A 16,406-nucleotide genomic window follows, 5' to 3' on the forward strand; every position below is an offset into this window, starting at 1 on the left:
CCAAGAGCATGGAAGAGGAGATGTGTTTGTGTGAGAGTGGGGAGGAATGAGTGAAGGGATCAGAGGGAAGAGAAGGCGAGTGAGTGATGGGATGTGAGAGGGCAGAAGAGTGAGTGATGGGATTGGAGAGGTTGTGGTTTGTGTGGGGGAGAGGGGGAACAAGTCAGGGGGATCAAAGGTGCTGAGTAACGTGAATAAGGGGATCTGAGGGACTGTGAGATGTGAGTGAGATGATCAAGATTGGGTCAGTCTGTGAATTAAGTGATTAGAAGTGGGTTCAGAAAGGATTGCATGTGTGGGGAAGGAAGACAGAAATGAGTGATTGAGGAGAGCAAATGGTGTTGCACTTTTCCTTCCATGCCTAAGGAGACTGTTGCATGTCCCGCCCACAGCAGGCCTGTGACCAGGCCCATTTATCTCCAGCGCCTGGTTCCTGGACCCGGCCCGTCCTCATTGGCGGCAGTGGGCAGCCGTCTGTGCTCTCGCACACCCGTTGCCTCCTTGGCCGTTCCTGGCTCCTCTGTGGACCTCCCCGGCTCCCAGCGGGTCTCCTCATGTGTGCTGCGGGGAGACACCACTGACCAGTGTCCTGCTTCTCCTGAGTGCCTTGCTGGCATTTAAAGGGGCCGCGGCGGGAAACTAATCTGCGGCCCTGGATGATGACATCATCAGGCCCTGCTACTTAGGGCCATGCTCAGGACTGAACTCTGGCTTTGACCCCTGCTACATTTGGACCATGTTTGGGACTGACCTCTGGCTTTGACCTGTGCTACATTTGCACATGCTCAGGACTGACCTCTGGCATTGACCCATGCTACATTTGGACCACACTCAGGACTGACCTCTGGCTTTGACCCTTGCTATGTTTGAACCACACTCAGGACTGACTTCTGGCTTTGACCCCTGCTACGTTTGGACCATGCTCAGGACTGACTTCTGGCTTTGACCCCTGCTACGTTTGGACCATGCTCAGGACTGACTTCTGGCTTTGATCTTTGCTTCGTTGGAACTACGTTCAGGACTGATCTCTGGCTTTGACCCATGTTATGTTTGGATCACACTCAGGACTGACTTCTGGCTTTGACCCCTGCTACATTTGGACCATGCTCAGGACTGACTTATTTGACCTTTGCTTCATTGGAACTACGTTCAGGACTGACTACAGGCTTTGACCCTTGCTTTGATGGAATTCTGCACCTTGACTAGCTCTGCTGCCTGCCCTGACTCCAGCCTGTTCTCGACTACACCTTCGGTATCTCCCTGGACTTGGCCCTCTCAGGCTCCAGCCTTCTACTACCCAGGGGTCATCTGCTCTTGTTCCTGGCCCATCCTTGGTATCCAGGTCTCTGAATTTCTGCCTCGTCCGGACCTGCTATGGTCCCTCCAATACGTCTGCTGGTCCCTGGCTACCTGCTACAACATCCACTGGGAGTCATCAGACGGAGGCCCACCTAAGACCAGCCGGCCCCGGCACCCAAGGGCTCAACCTGTGGGGAACGTGGGCTGGTATTGGCGAAGCTCCATCTCCTAGTCTGCTCCGCCTCCTGACGGTGGGGACCCATGGGGCTTGCCCTACAAGTAACGTCAACCCCACCTCTGGCCAAGGGTCCACCTCCAGTGCAACAGAGGCAAAGAGCAGGCCATGCTTTTGAATTCCAGGCCCCACACCCCTGTGTGAGGGCAGAGGAGAGTGCACACCAGTTTGCTCCTGCCCCCTAAAGCAGAGGAGAGCAGCTGATTCTGGCTTGAAGAGGAGACCTGCCCTTTAATCGCTGAGGAGGAGAGTTGCTGGAGAGAGTAATTTTTCAGGGAGAGAAGGGGCTAGAGGATCACCAGGAATAGGGAGTTAGACCTATGGGCTTTAGGACCATTTGAGAGAAGGGGGAACAAGGACCACTGGGGAATTTATGGAGGGGCTGGGGATTAGAGACAAAGAGCCCCAAGCTCTCTATTCACCTTCTCCTTATACCAGTGATCCTGCATCCCCAAGCCCCAGCCATCTTTCACCTACCAGTGCTCAACGAGCTTGTTAAAGTGGTCCTGGTCCTGCCTCTTTTCACAGGTCACACCTGGCCCTGGCCTTGCCCATCTCACCTTCCCCACCCCCAGTTCTATTTCCTTTCGACTACAAATTAAGCCCCAACAGTGAGTATCGGAGCTAGCTAAACCCCTTGCCTGTAGCTCCAGTGATGCTTACCGGTAATAGGTAAAAAAAATAGTGATGGTGGATTTACGGTAATAGCTTTGCTTTGAGTGCTAACAGGGAAATTCTGTGTATATTTACACATGGTATATTGTTGCACAGTAATAATATGTTAAAATGTGCTGGAGTTATCTTCTGGTTGGAATTATTCTTTAAAAATATCCCCTCTCATTTCTCATTTTCTATATTTAACAAGCTGAAAATAACAAATCCTCACTATCCTGTTCCAGCTGGTCTCTGAGCATTGACAATCACTCACATTCACATTTTTCCTCTGTCTGTGTTTGTCTTCCTTTATCTCTGAAGCTAGCCTAGGAGTTAGAGCAGCGGGCTAAGAACCAGCGAGACTAGCATTCAAGTCCCACTGTCGCTCCTTGTGACTTTGGGCAAATCACTTTACTCTCCATTACGTCAGGTACAAAAACTTAGATTGTGAGCTCTCTGGAGAAAGGGAAATACCTACAGTACCTGAATGTAATCTGCTTTAAAGTGCAGAAAAGCAGAATATAAAAATCTCAACATAAAATAAAAATAGTTAAACATTACTGTTTGTGTCTAGCTATAGGTAAACAATGAATACTAACAGCCAGTGAGGGAAAACTCCAGCTCAGCTCTTCTGAGCCATTACACCCAAATATGTCACTGCATCTAAACTTACACACCGATAGGTTAGTTTGCATAATACTTTCCAACATTTTAAATTTATTTCATATATACTAATAAGACTGGATTCTTGTAAGTCATATGAGCTGTTAGCCTTGCTAAGTTACAAGGATATTCAGCGGCATGACGATGCTCTGAATATCCTCACAGAAATTGAGACATAGCCAGATAAGTTATATACAGCTAAGTCTAGATGTGCCCAATGGCAGGTATGGACTTAGCCAGTTAACTTATCTGGGTAAGACTCAGTATCGGTAAACGATAGGTGGATAAGTCCTACTTTTCTGGCTATCGAGTGCTCAACATGATCTGAATATTGGTTGCATGATTTCTTGTAAATTATGCCCAGAAGGCAGAAATGAAACACTATATTGGCCTTTAACATACTAACCTTTGGCATAGTTTTAGCATTTCAACAGCCTTGGCTTGTGCTGTTATCTCTCTGTGTTTCACCATCAAACTAACCTGGCTTCACAGAGAAACTTTTCATTCACATAGGCATAAACAGATAGATATGAGGATGAGATGGAGAAAAATGTATAGAAATACAGGGATTTAGAAGAGACTATACAGCAATTTCAATTGAATGCAAAAGGAAATGTGGGCCATAGAAAAGATTCAGCAAATGAATAAGGCTGGGGCCAGGAGAGGAAATAAGAGAAGAGAACAGCAAAGTGATGAGTTAAGGATCTGGAAGATGGTGGGACCGTAAATAAATCATGGAAAAAAAGTAATTATGGGAGCTTACGGGTTAACTAATATATAGAGGGGGCCACTATGAAATAGCTCAGAAACTTGCAAATGATATGGATGCTTTTAACATGTGCCTATATGCAGATTTTATAAAGAGAAACTAGCTGCATTATTCCTCTTTGAGAATTAGCAAGTGCAATCAAAACCATTTGATACCTAGAGCTTGCTATTTGTATGGGTGCCCTGGGGAGGGGTAGAAGACAGAGCACATACCTTAAGAAATCAAAGATATATCCCCCAACCTAAACCTGCCTTCAGGAAAGCATCTTTCATGTGGCTAAAAGTGTGGATGCTATAGAGCCAATATAGACTTTTAGCCACATCTGAGGAGGGCAGCTTTCAGTTTACCATTTTACCTGGGTAAATACCTTTGAAAATTACAAACAAAGAAAACCTTAAAAGGAGGCAAAACAGAAACATGGAGAAGGATGAGAAAGACACAGCTAACAAAATTATGCAGGAAAGTAGCTAAGTACAGTATTAAATTTACATACTGGGAATCATTGTGGATGAAAAAAGCCACATTCACTGATTGTCTTACCTGATGATGTAGAACCATAATCTGTGGTTGTAGTCCAGGGGGTTGGAGTTGGAGTTGTAGTCGGGGGGGTTGGAGTTGGAGTTGTAGTCGGGGGGGTTGTTGTTGGAGTTGTAGTCGGGGGGGTTGGAGTTGGAGTTGTAGTCGGGGGGGTTGTTGTTGGAGTTGTAGTCGGGGGGGTTGGAGTTGGAGTTGTAGTTATAGTTGTTGGAGTTGTAGTCGGGGGGGTTGGCGTTGGAGTTGTAGTTATAGTTGTTGGAGTTGTAGTCGGGGGGGTTGGCGTTGGAGTTGTAGTTGGGGGGGTTGGCGTTGGAGTTGTAGTCGGGGGGGTTGGCGTTGGAGTTGTAGTTATAGTTGTTGGAGTTGTAGTCGGGGGGGTTGGCGTTGGAGTTGTAGTTATAGTTGTTGGAGTTGTAGTCGGGGGGGTTGGAGTTGTAGTTATAGTTGTTGGAGTTGTAGTCGGGGGGGTTGGCGTTGGAGTTGTAGTTATAGTTGTTGGAGTTGTAGTCGGGGGGGTTGGAGTTGTAGTTATAGTTGTTGGAGTTGTAGTCGGGGGGGTGGGGGTTGTGAATGTAATTGTAGTCGGGGAGGTTGTGGTTGTGGTTGTGGTGGGACAGGGTCGGTTATTGGGATCTGAAATAGAAATAAGAACATAGCTCATTACAGAAGCACCATTTAGTTACTGTAGCATATTCAGTGCATTTGTAGATGAGTTCTTTTTTGTTAGCTCAAATTAAGTGAATCCATTTTACATTCCAATGGATAAGACAATTCTCCACGGGTTGTATGTGAATAAACATGCATTTACCTGCATATTAAACATGTTTTATATGCAGGAAACACGCCTGCCTCCTCCTCCCAGTGTGGGGGACATGCACATTTCACAATATGCACACTTACATCCATAGGAAAGAGGAGAAGGGGCAACGTAGGGGGAGGAATGGGCACAAGGGGATTTCACTTACTGTGCATAATTTAACACTCATATTCTGCAAGTGCTACAAAGCAGGGGGAAAATGCACGGTACAAATGCACTCGTGATCCCTGATGGGAGACTCTGGGGGGAGTTTCTAGGAATGAGCTTTTGTTGAAACAAAAAGGGAATTTTGAATTAAAATTTACCATTCTGTTTCACATAGTTTTTAAAACAAAATGAAAGAAAAATAATGAAATTTTGTTTATTTTCTCTCGTTTCCAAGACATTACCAGCCCTGGCCCCCTCCTAGCAGCTGAAAAAATGTTGCTGGCACTGCAAAACTTGAAGTGCCCCTCTGTCCTGGAACCTCCTCACTCCACCGTGGGTCTGCAACAGCAGCAATGCCGGGTGCTCCTTCCCCACCGGGTACCTTCTTAAAAATGGCACCGGCCAGTCCTGGGTCTGGAACTATTTTGTTGTACAGAAGTACAAAACCAGGCCAGTGCCATTTTGTACAGTGAAACTTAACAATGGCGTCAACCTCGGGCTGCTGGTGCCATTTACAAGTGCAGCACTGACAGGGCAGGAGCAACCAGGGTTTGCCCCTGTCCTGAGAAGAAAGTGTCATCAAAAGGGTGAAGGGGGTCAAAGGGGAGAAGGAGTCAGGGGGTGGTGGGTGAGTAGGGTTGCCACATGGCTCCATGTCAATGGGAACAGGCTAAGGCAGTCCTAGTTTTACCCCATTGCATGCAGGGACTTGTAGTTCTGATTTTCGTAGCCAAATCAATGGGACAATCAGAACTACAAGTCTCAGCTTGCAATAAGGTAAAACCAGGACTGGATTAGCCTGTTCCTTATGACACAGAGCCAGGTTGCAATCCTGGAGGCATGGATCAGGGAAGGGCTTTTTTTTTTTTTAAGAGGTGAGTCTCAGCTTTGTTTAAAAAAAAAAAAGGAGAATAAGTGAACTTTAATATTTTTTTCTCTCATTTTGTTTTAGAAGTCAAAATGCCATTAAACAGGAAATTTCATTATCATTTCTATTTTGTTTCAAATGAATGCACATCCCCAGTTTGTACTGCTTAATAATTTTTTATCTTATATTTTGCAGCCTCCAAGCAATTGTTTGGCACAGATCACAAGCAAACATTCATAATGCAAAATTAAACATAGCCTGATGCCTTATTTTTGGTTGTACCCAGCAGTTTCCTGCTGCTCCTTTCACTTTCCAGCTTAATCCGTATTGGCATCTAATGGCAGCACCGTGTGCGGACTCCAGGAGCAGGGCCCTTCCTAACCAGGGAGTGGGGGATCCCCCCTCCCCCGAAACAAAGCAGATGGAGGTGCCCTGTTAAAAAGCCACAGTGGCACCCTGCTCTCCATGGCCAGGAGAAGCTTTCCCCATTCCCCAGGAGGGCTGCTGCTGCTGTGCCCATGCATGACCGCACAGCTCTCACATCCATAATTCTGGTCCTGTTTACTGTGTGAACAATGTTGTCAGCCTTCACGCACAGTTCCTGGGAGGACTCTCATTACATTTCACCCCTCTCTTGTAGTCCAGTCATCACAGGGATGACAAACCCATGGTTCCTTTTGGAACGGGGTATTTGTATATCCAGGGTCTGGCCACTAGATGGGTGCAGGGCAGTAGAATTACTTTCTGGTTGGGAGGGGCATGCAAAGTGCCCCCAATTCCACTTCATCTCCACCCCCTGTTTATAATTGTCTTTCTTTCTTTCATATATTCTTCACATAAACCATGTAAAGTATAATTTATTATTGTTATTACAATGAGGAAGTTGGGCAGGGGGAGGGAGCAAAGCTGGGGGTGAGAAGAGGGGTGGGGAGAGAAAATAGGCAGGGGGTGAGAGTAAGAGGCAGTGGGGATAGTGGGTGAGAGGAGAAGATGAAAGGTGAGGAGAGGATGGGAATAGACATGGGTGCTGAAGGGGGAAGAGCGCTGGGAGAAGGGGGAAGAGGCTGGTGGGATGTGAGAGAGGAAGGGACTGAAGGCGGGAATAAACAGGAGGTGGCTGAGGGGAGAGAAGAGCGTCCTGCCCTCAGAAGTAAAAGAATGAAGGCTCAGCGGCCCCAGTATAAAATGCTATTATGTTGGGATAAAGGGACGTTCATCTTTTATCTTGTGGGAGGTGGGTAGTGGTGCGGCATTAGGAAGGGAGTGGAAGAGGAGAGGTGGAAGCAGGGAGAGCACGAGGTGGATGAGAGCAGGGGAGATGAAAAGGAGGGCTGAAGGGAAATGAGGAGGTGGAAGAGGGAAACTGAAGGAAGGGTGTGCAAGAGGAGAGTGAAAAGGTGGTAAAAGATGGGGCAGGGTGGAGAGGACAAGGCACAGGGCAGGAGGTTTCCAGCGTCAGCAGAAGCAAGGGAAGAGGCCATGGCTGTGAAGGGGGCCCACGTGGCTTGCTGCTGCTTCTCGAAGTTTACTCGCAGTGGAAGATGCGCAGATGCAGCTTCAAGATGCAACTTCCAGCACAATCAAGCTGCAGGGAAGGGGGTAGATCAGAGCTCTTGGTAATCAGGCAGCAAGAGAGGGTTGGGAGAGTGGGGAGGAGTCATCGCGGCCTGATCAACACTGGTCAGACAAGGTGCTTGGTGGACAAAGGTTGGTGGGGCCTTGGCCCCTGTAGCCCACCCCATTCCAACACCTATGAGTCAGACTCCCAGGGGCTGCGGACACTGTTCAGCAACATTACATTCACTGCCCTCTCCTCCTTGCTCTTGGTCTGCCTGTGCACCATCTGATACTCCTTCACCTCTCATGCATCTCGTCTTTCCCCCTGTGAGGTTATTTGCAAGCACCATACATGAGGATACAAGAAATATAAATTGTAAAGACAATAAAACACACTTTCAGGAATCCAAGCATTGTTAACATTTCTCCAGTCCACATGTAGGATATTTGTTAGATCTCAGACACTGATCTACATGTGGTGAACAAGGCTGTATATTGTCTTCTACATGCTGTGTTGCCTGTGCTTATCACCCTCACTGCCCCAGTCAACTCTTCTCAAATAACAGAACACTCAAGCAGTTAGGCAGAAGTAAAATTACATTTAAACTGGCTAACACATCTTACCTGTGCAGTAGACTTCAGAGAAAGCCAAGCCTGAATACTTGTAGATGTAGAAACAGCCCGGGCAAAATCTGATGAGGACTGACCCGCTCTTAATGCAGCCGTACGCTGTGTTCCTGTATAAGGACTGGGTCACTATTCCGTCTCCCAGGGCGGGATGGTTGCCATTCAGGCTGTAAGGTTGTGCGGATCCACATTTCAAGGAGCCAACGCAGCCCTCCATCATCGTATTACCCGAGGTCCCATTCCACCGGTACCAGCCCACAAGGAACTGATCATTAGAGAATACGTCACTGGAGTTAATAGTGGCCAGTCTGCTTGTACCATTCACTGTGGTATAGTGGTCACAGGGGTCACCGCACTGCTCTACGCCATTGATCTTCAGGCAGTCCTGGTCCCCGCTGCACGTCCCGCTCGCCCCGCATGGCACGTTGGAAGCCGGGGAGCAGGTGTACGCACCAACGCTGTTCTTACAGGTGGAGGAAGGGGTGCACTGGTTCAAGGAGCTGTCTGCACACTCATTCACATCCACACAGCCCTTGGGGAATTTGGAGTTGGACCAGAGGAAGCCCTGTGGACAGCACACTGAGTCTGGCGGCAGGGAGGAGCAGGAGGCTCGGGATGTGCAGTTGACCCCGTTGCCGGAAAAGGCGTGATTGCAGGTGCAGGAGGCATAGCCCGTCCGTGAGTTGCAGTCAGCATTCGGGGAACACAGTTTGCAGTCTTTCACATCTGCAGTGGAGGGAAAAGAAATCGAATAAGGTACAGGGCAGGGACTTCCCACCTGCAGTGCCTTCTCCTCTGGAGTTACTGCCGAATGCCCTTCCTTTAGGAGTTCAGCACTGTTGCTCTTTTTCACTGGGGCATGCAGAGAGCGCACTGCTTTCAGCCTTCTCTGAAACCTGCCTTCAAATCAGAGACCAAAATGTGTTTTCTCCAAAGGAGGGGGAAGGGAATACTGTTTCCCTCCAAACATCTGCTGGCCTTCACTCTCACTAGTAATAACTATTAACTGATTTCTTATTACTGCCGCCTCGAAACCTTTGGAGGGAAGTCATGACAATAAGAATAACAATGCACAGAGAAGTAAAACAATATAAAACAGATACGACTGGCACCCTGCACTCAATAAATCTTTCAGAAAATAAAGAAAGCTGAAGAGCCCCCGCCCCTCCCCACCTAGGTTTTCACTGGCTGCATCGCTGGCCTGATCACTGTCCCCAGGTCCCCTCTTTAGATTTATTGCTGTAAGGAGCCTTGGATGAGGGCACCAAATATAAACAGAAGCAAATAACATATATTTGTAAATCAAAGTGGCTCCATTAGAAAGTAAGAACCGCTGGCAGCTCAGGGAAGTGCTGGAGCCCAGAGTCACACAGAGCAGGAATGGAAGGATTTGGGTCTTGGGGCAGCTGCACGGGATGAAGGGCAGGCATGGATGTTGGTGCCTGGGTGTTTGAGGGCATTAATGGGGCACCTGCATGCTCCAAATACCTTTTTCATTCAAGACTATGATGAGCATTGCCTTTCTTTGCCTACTCACTCCCAAATGTCTGCTTTTACAAGAGCTGCTTCTTCAGGCTGGCCCTCACCATCACCATTCACCTCCTCAGAGGTATCGGGCCCTATTTGTATTGCTCAACTCAAAGGTCTTTCCCATCAGTGCAATCTCACTCTGGGTACCAAAGAGTAGGTAGCACTCAGGAGCTTAACCATAGCCAAAAAGTATTGAATGAGACCCAAAATGAAGGGAGTGGTAGAGACACCCCCACCCGAAATTCATTTCCAAGAGAAGAAAGAACCAGAAGAGATTAGAGCAGCACAGGGCACCGGAGGGCAAGGATGCAGAATTTCCAGCAGCTGCACCAGCGTCAGCGGGAAACAGAGAGAGAACAGGTCCATCCAGCAAGAGCCTGCCAGCCGGATCAGGTCTTGTGCCACCAGAAGCAAGAAAGCAACCCTTCTAAGCCGGCAGAGAGAGAGGCAGCCCAGGCTGCTAGCACAGCCCCTGTCCCCCTGCAGCTTTCTCTCCATGTGGAAAAATACCTACTTGACTGTGCCGCTGAAAGACAAAAGAAAAAAGAAAAAACAAATCAATATCTCTCGCATGCTATAAATACAGAGTAAAAAGATAATGCAGGATTAACGTTCAGAGACTTGGGGAGGGAAACTTTCAAATGAGTAACTGGTACTCATAGGTCTGCAAGCCCCAAATACATTTAAAGAAACTCCCCCTCATCATGAGCTCTACACATGAACAGGTGCTGTGAGTGATATTTCTTATGAGATCAGAGATGCTTTCTCATCCCAGTTAGAACTATAGGATAACAGGAAAGTGAGTGCATTTGTGTACTCCAACCATGCCAAGCCATCATCCCTCATGCTCAGAGCAGCTATTACCCCACTAGAGAGCGCTCATGCACGTCGCCTTTAGAGCTGCGCTATCATTTCTTTCTATTGATAAAAGAATGGGGGAACTGTTCCTCCCTGCCTCTTCCCTCCCCCCCCCCCTCCCCCCACCTTGTGCAGGCCGCAGTCCTGTGCATGAGGACAACTGCAGATCCTCTACCTAAGCCCCAGTCTCTCGCAATCCCTGCGGCCAAGGTCACCGTCCACCTGATGCATTTTCCCCCTTCTGGTTCCAAAGCAATGGAAAGTTGATAGACACAGATTTTCTTGCTTGCTTTCTACTCTCCCCCCTGCTCAGCTCCCTTTTCCCAAACAGATTTCTTCAAACGTTAACACATTTGCAGTGGAATCAGTGGGCCAGGTCCTGCAGGGTAATCCTTTCACCCAGTACAGTACCCAAATGTAATCTGCTTCGTTACACAAGCAGCTAAAAAAGTGCATGGCCCTAGAGGCATTCTCGGCACCCGCCTCCTCCCCCAACCTACCTATTGCTGGTAGCTCCAGCAGAGCAGGTCCCCCTGCTGGCAGCAGCGCATCAAGCACGCTCCCTACATTGGCAGTGCTGGCATTGGCTCAGCACCCCTGTGGGCTTTGTACTGCTGGAAGTTTGTCTCCTTCAAACTTCTGGCACTTTAGGTGACCCCTAGTTTGCCTAATGGAAGCCCAGGCCTTGCTTTGCTGATATTCAGCCCTGGCCAGCTACGTTCAGAGAGATCAAGCTGCAGCCCTAACTCTAACTGGTTAAGTCAGAGTCGGATTAGATTTAGGTGAATTTTCAGCTGCAGGTGAAAGCGCAGGTTACCTTAGCCTGCTAACACATCGCTGACTAAATTGGGTGATCAGCACAGTCTGTAATCTGCCCCAAGTGCCTCAAAGAGGGCTTCACTGGCCTAAAAACTAACTCTGCTAAAATGCAGAAACAACATGAAAATTTGCTGTTTGTTTTTTTTTTTTGGGGGGGGGGGGGGGGTTTGCATCTTTTCAGGTTAGACAAGACAACAAAAAATGATGCTGTCTTCAATGTAATTTTAAACAACTGAAAATCCCTACCTGAATGTAACTCACCTTGAGCTACCAATGCAAATGTATGAGGTAAATTGAAATAAATAAACAAAGAATGACAAGGAAGAAGAAAGAGAAAAGCAGTAACCAAAGCAAGGCTGTTACTCACTGACAACTTGTACATGGGAGCCTCCAAAAGAACAGACGAACAGGACAATTCCCCAAAACGCCTTCATTCTCCTGCTAACTCTTACGTCTTCCACCTACAATGCAAATTATTGCTAAATCAGAAGGTTATCACTTTCTTTAACTCGGCCATTTCACACTGCTCTTTTCTTTTGAGCTTCCAGCTCAATCGGACCCAGGACCAAGATCTGGCACCAGGAGTCTTCATTTCCCTCCTCCCCTCCCTATTTAATATTCCCCTCCCCGCACCAGCAGCACCCTTCATATATACCTAGTCTGGTCATTGCAGCGCTGGTCCTGTGCTGGGGTCACAGCTTCCAGAAGGCTGCAGTCATAGGCCCTGAATCTGCCCATTGGCTGTCACCTATGAGCAATGACCATAAATCCCTCTCCTCTACCCCTGCCCCACTCCCCCTCCCCCCGACCCCCTGAGGTTTGTAACCCTAGTGTTTGCAGCATCCACAGCCCCAGAGAGAGGAGGATCCTATTCAGAGATCAAACCAGGGACCTTCTGCATGCCACCGAGCCACCACACTAACCACCAAAATGTTACCACTCTTATTGATGTCGCATGAGCCAGAATTTGTTGGCATTTCAAAATAAATCATTGCATTTGACGTCTGCTGCAAAATAAAGATGTCTCCGTGGAAAGGCAAATTCTGAAGGTAGGCTCACATGACTGATTTCTGATATTTGGATTTTTTTTTTATATATTTTTATTTTTATTTTTAATTTTTATAGACCGAAGTTCTTGTAGGAACTACAAATCAATCCGGTTTACATACAACTTTTAAATGCCCAAAAAGAGTAGTGGGCTTTACATAGAACAGTTGAACAATAAAACAGGTAACAATAGAACTAACAATATTGTGGCATAAGATTGTGGCATAAGCAGTGTCAAAGCCTTTTAGCCAGGTAAGTAGCTATTTATTATGGCTTGGGAACCAGGACAGCTGAGTTCCACTTCTGACCTGAGCTGTGACCTCCTTGTGCAAGTCACTTGAAGGACAATTTCCATTTACCCAGTTAAAGTAGCCTGACCAGAGGTTTCCCTCCTCAAAAGCAGTGGGACTGAGTGGCCCTGTTTTCCCCCTTTTTGTGTTTGCAGGAACAGGCTGGATGCCTGGACCACCTTAAATCCCACAGAAGGAGAGAGCTCTGTGGGCAGGACCCTGCAAGGCAGGGAAGTCCTGAGGATGGGGTCCAGCTGGGGCAGGATAAGAGGGTAAGCCCAGCTGGGTTCAGGACGCCCCTATGTCCCCAGGACGCCCCTATGTCCCCAGGACAGCTCCTGTAAATCTATTCTGACCCAAGATGAAGGAATTGGGAAGTACATTGCTAAGAAGGTAGGCAGTCCACTAATGCTTGTGTTGTTTTGTATGAATAAAACTGATTATTGCGTTATAAAATAGGCTGGAGTCAGCGTGTTTTACTGCTCCAGTCCAGACATTTGCTTGGTCATCCTCACATGCAGCTAAAAGTCCATGTAGTGTGCAACTGTGCTGACTGTTTGCAAGTGGTCCTCTTCTGATGCTTAAAGGTGAATTTTAAAAGCTCAGCGGGTGCCAAATCTGGGGGATATGCGCCTAAGCCGGGCATGGTCTGGGTGGGGCATGGGCATTTCAGGGCATGAACCAGAGAAATGCGTGGAAATACTTTCAAGCATCTGGGCATGCGCCAGGTCCCCTGACACAGAGCTTTGCTGGGGACAGGGCAGGCTAAGAAACCAGGGGGGGGGAAGGGGGGGGGGGTTTGGAGGACCTAGCTGCTAACTGAATTTACTGGCAATGGTGTCAGAGTGGGTGCCTTTTAAAATCCCTCTACTTAAGCAGTAAAAGTGGCTTTTGCATGCACAAGCACACGTCCATTTAAAATTGGATGCACGTTTGCATGTGGCCAGGCTATTTTATAATATGTGCAAATATACACATGTATGTAATAAAATCGCTGCATTTCTGGGTGCACGCTGCCGCACACGCCTATGTGTGCCCACACGCCGGTCTGAAAGCTACCATCATGATTTCAAGCTCCTTGGAGAAGGGACTCGTAGATAACTTTGTGGTGCTATCCTGATGCAAGGTGACAGGAAAATGCTAAAATTAAATTGATACTGAAATAACTGCTAACGTTAAGGTTTCATGTATAGTTAAAGGAAGAAATTATAGATCCACATTTTTTCAGTTCATTATTTTGCACCTCTTTATCATTTCCTGGGAAACAGAGTTAATCAAAGAAAAACGTGATCATTCTCCAAAAAGTGCAAAGGTAGAAGGGATTCATTTCTTTAAAAACTCAATAAATATTTCATTTTGTTAATATCATTACTACTGATAATTTAATAGCAATTTAATTTTTGCATTATTGAAGGAGGGACCTACGAGTTCTCAAAGCTCACATACTATATTATCTTATTTATGCTCCTTTAAAGGCTGTCACAGCCTAAAAAAAAACTCCAGTTCTTCTCCAGTACCCTTATGACCATTAGAATATGATTCACTGTAGTAATTGAATAACTATATATCTTTTTATTTTTTTATCTTAATGATCCCATCTGTATATTGATTTATCCTAGCCTGTATGAACACAATTCTCTTATCTACCTCCTGTAGTGGATTAGAAGAAACTCAAACACTTCCATAAAGAACTAATGAAACCTCCTTTCCAGGATTTAGGTGTCAGTGAATAAAAATATTACCCTATTCCATGTATTTGTTACAAATATTACACACCTAAAATGTGTGTGCTTACTGATATGAAATAAATCGGGAAGTATGCATCTAGGAAACACAAGTGCTTTCAGGGGAACGATGTGTTGCACAGTTTACAAGATATTGCTATAACTTAACACGCAGCGATTTATGTGCAGATGTCTATTTATTTATTTATTTAAAATCTGTGCTGATTTACACGCACTGTTCAAAATTACTCCCAATATATTTTACTTCTAATGGTTTGGGGGTTTTTTTACATTGTTTTGGAAATAAAATATCTGCACTATTTATTATGACCAATGACCCTGTTTTTTGGGAAGGGAGGGTGGACTTCGCCAACTAAATTATCTACAAATCATCTCCTGCTGCCCTCAGGAAGGCTCTAAAAGAGAGAGGGAGGGAAATGTTGTAGCATTGTGGGTTTATGCGCATAAATTGGCTTTGAAAATTATTCCTTAAAGCCCGCATAAACTTACATCTGCTGTTTGGAGGGCGTATTTTGTGAGGGTTAATTTTCATGCAAACTTTTTTAAAATTAAAAGTATGCAGGCAAATCCCAACTCCTGGAAGGCCTCAGCAGATCATTTCTGAGGGTAAAGTGGCAGACGTCCCTTTGAAAATGCCCTCAGAATCCCAACGTGTTAGGAGGTTTTGCCCAGCATTTTCTATGGGGCATACAGAAGGCTCTTAAATAAATAATACAAACCTTGCTTTATCCTATGGAGGCTGCTACTTCTGAAACCTTGCCCTATTGCTACACAAAGTCTTTAAAAAAGCGGGAACTACAATCCCTGCATTCAGTAGTAGGGCAAATGAAGGACTGGCTCAGTCTGTCTCCAACATCTGGCAAAGCTACACAACAGGTGAGGAGAGGTCCTGCCCCTTTTCCAGTTCAAATGACCTAAGAGTCCCTTCACGGGTCCGCAGAGAAGGAGAACCAGGGACCAGGCAATCCCTTCACAGAGAGGCCGAGGCAAAGGTGAGCAAAGCGAAATCGGACCCCTGCGGTCTCCTCTCTCACACCTCCTGCCCTCCCTCTCTTACCTGCCGCTCTCATCGGACCCCGCGGTCTCCTCTCACACACCTCCTGCCCTCCCTCTCTTACCTGCCGCTCTCATCGGACCCCTGCGGTCTCCTCTCTCACACCTGCTGTCCCCCCCTCTCTTACCTGCCGCTCTCATCGGACCCCTGCGGTCTCCTCTCACACCCCTCCTGCCCTCCCTCTCTTACCTGCCGCTCTCATCGGACCCCTGCGGTCTCCTCTCACACCCCTCCTGCCCTCCCTCTCTTACCTGCCGCTCTCATCGGACCCCTGCGGTCTCCTCTCACACCTGCTGTCCCCCCCTCTCTTACCTGCCGCTCTCATCGGACCCCTGCGGTCTCCTCTCACACCCCTCCTGCCCTCCCTCTCTTACCTGCCGCTCTCATCGGACCCCACGGTCTCCTCTCTCACACCTCCTGCCCTCCCTCTCTTACCTGCCGCTCTCATCGGACCCCTGCGGTCTCCTCTCTCACACCTCCTGCCCTCCCTCTCTTACCTGCCGCTCTCATCGGACCCCGCGGTCTCCTCTCTCACACCTCCTGCCCTCCCTCTCTTACCTGCCGCTCTCATCGGACCCCTGCGGTCTCCTCTCACACCCCTCCTGCCCCCCCTCTCTTACCTGCCGCTCTCATCGGACCCCTGCGGACTTCTCTCACACACCTGCTGTCCCCCCTCTCTTACCTGCCGCTCTCATCGGACCCCTGCGGTCTCCTCTCTCACACCTCCTGCCCTCCCTCTCTTACCTGCCGCTCTCATCGGACCCCTGCGGTCTCCTCTCTCACACCTCCTGACCCCCTCTCTTACCTGCCGCTCTCATCGGACCCCTGCGGTCTCCTCTCTCACACCTGCTGTCCCCCCCCTCTCTTACCTGCCGCTCTCATCGGACCCC

At 47.7% G+C, this 16,406-nt stretch overlaps 1 protein-coding gene across 1 annotated transcript in view; it reads right to left on the reverse strand.

The window, feature by feature from the left end:
* Positions 1 to 11,833, reverse strand: part of LOC115100571 — a 53,048-nt gene extending 41,215 nt beyond the window's left edge. Inside the window, exons 1-4 of the mRNA XM_029619089.1 lie at positions 11,748 to 11,833; positions 10,218 to 10,229; positions 8,171 to 8,899; positions 4,631 to 4,790 (exon numbers count right to left, since the gene is read on the reverse strand). Of these exons, the coding sequence (XP_029474949.1) occupies positions 4,631 to 4,790; positions 8,171 to 8,899; positions 10,218 to 10,229; positions 11,748 to 11,814 (968 nt within the window). The 5' untranslated portion in view covers positions 11,815 to 11,833. The remainder of the gene's footprint in view (positions 1 to 4,630; positions 4,791 to 8,170; positions 8,900 to 10,217; positions 10,230 to 11,747) is intronic.
* Positions 11,834 to 16,406: the final 4,573 nt, after the last annotated feature.

The sequence above is a fragment of the Rhinatrema bivittatum genome, chromosome 11 (genome assembly GCF_901001135.1).
Source record: "Rhinatrema bivittatum chromosome 11, aRhiBiv1.1, whole genome shotgun sequence".
Classification (NCBI taxonomy): Eukaryota; Metazoa; Chordata; class Amphibia; order Gymnophiona; family Rhinatrematidae; genus Rhinatrema; species Rhinatrema bivittatum.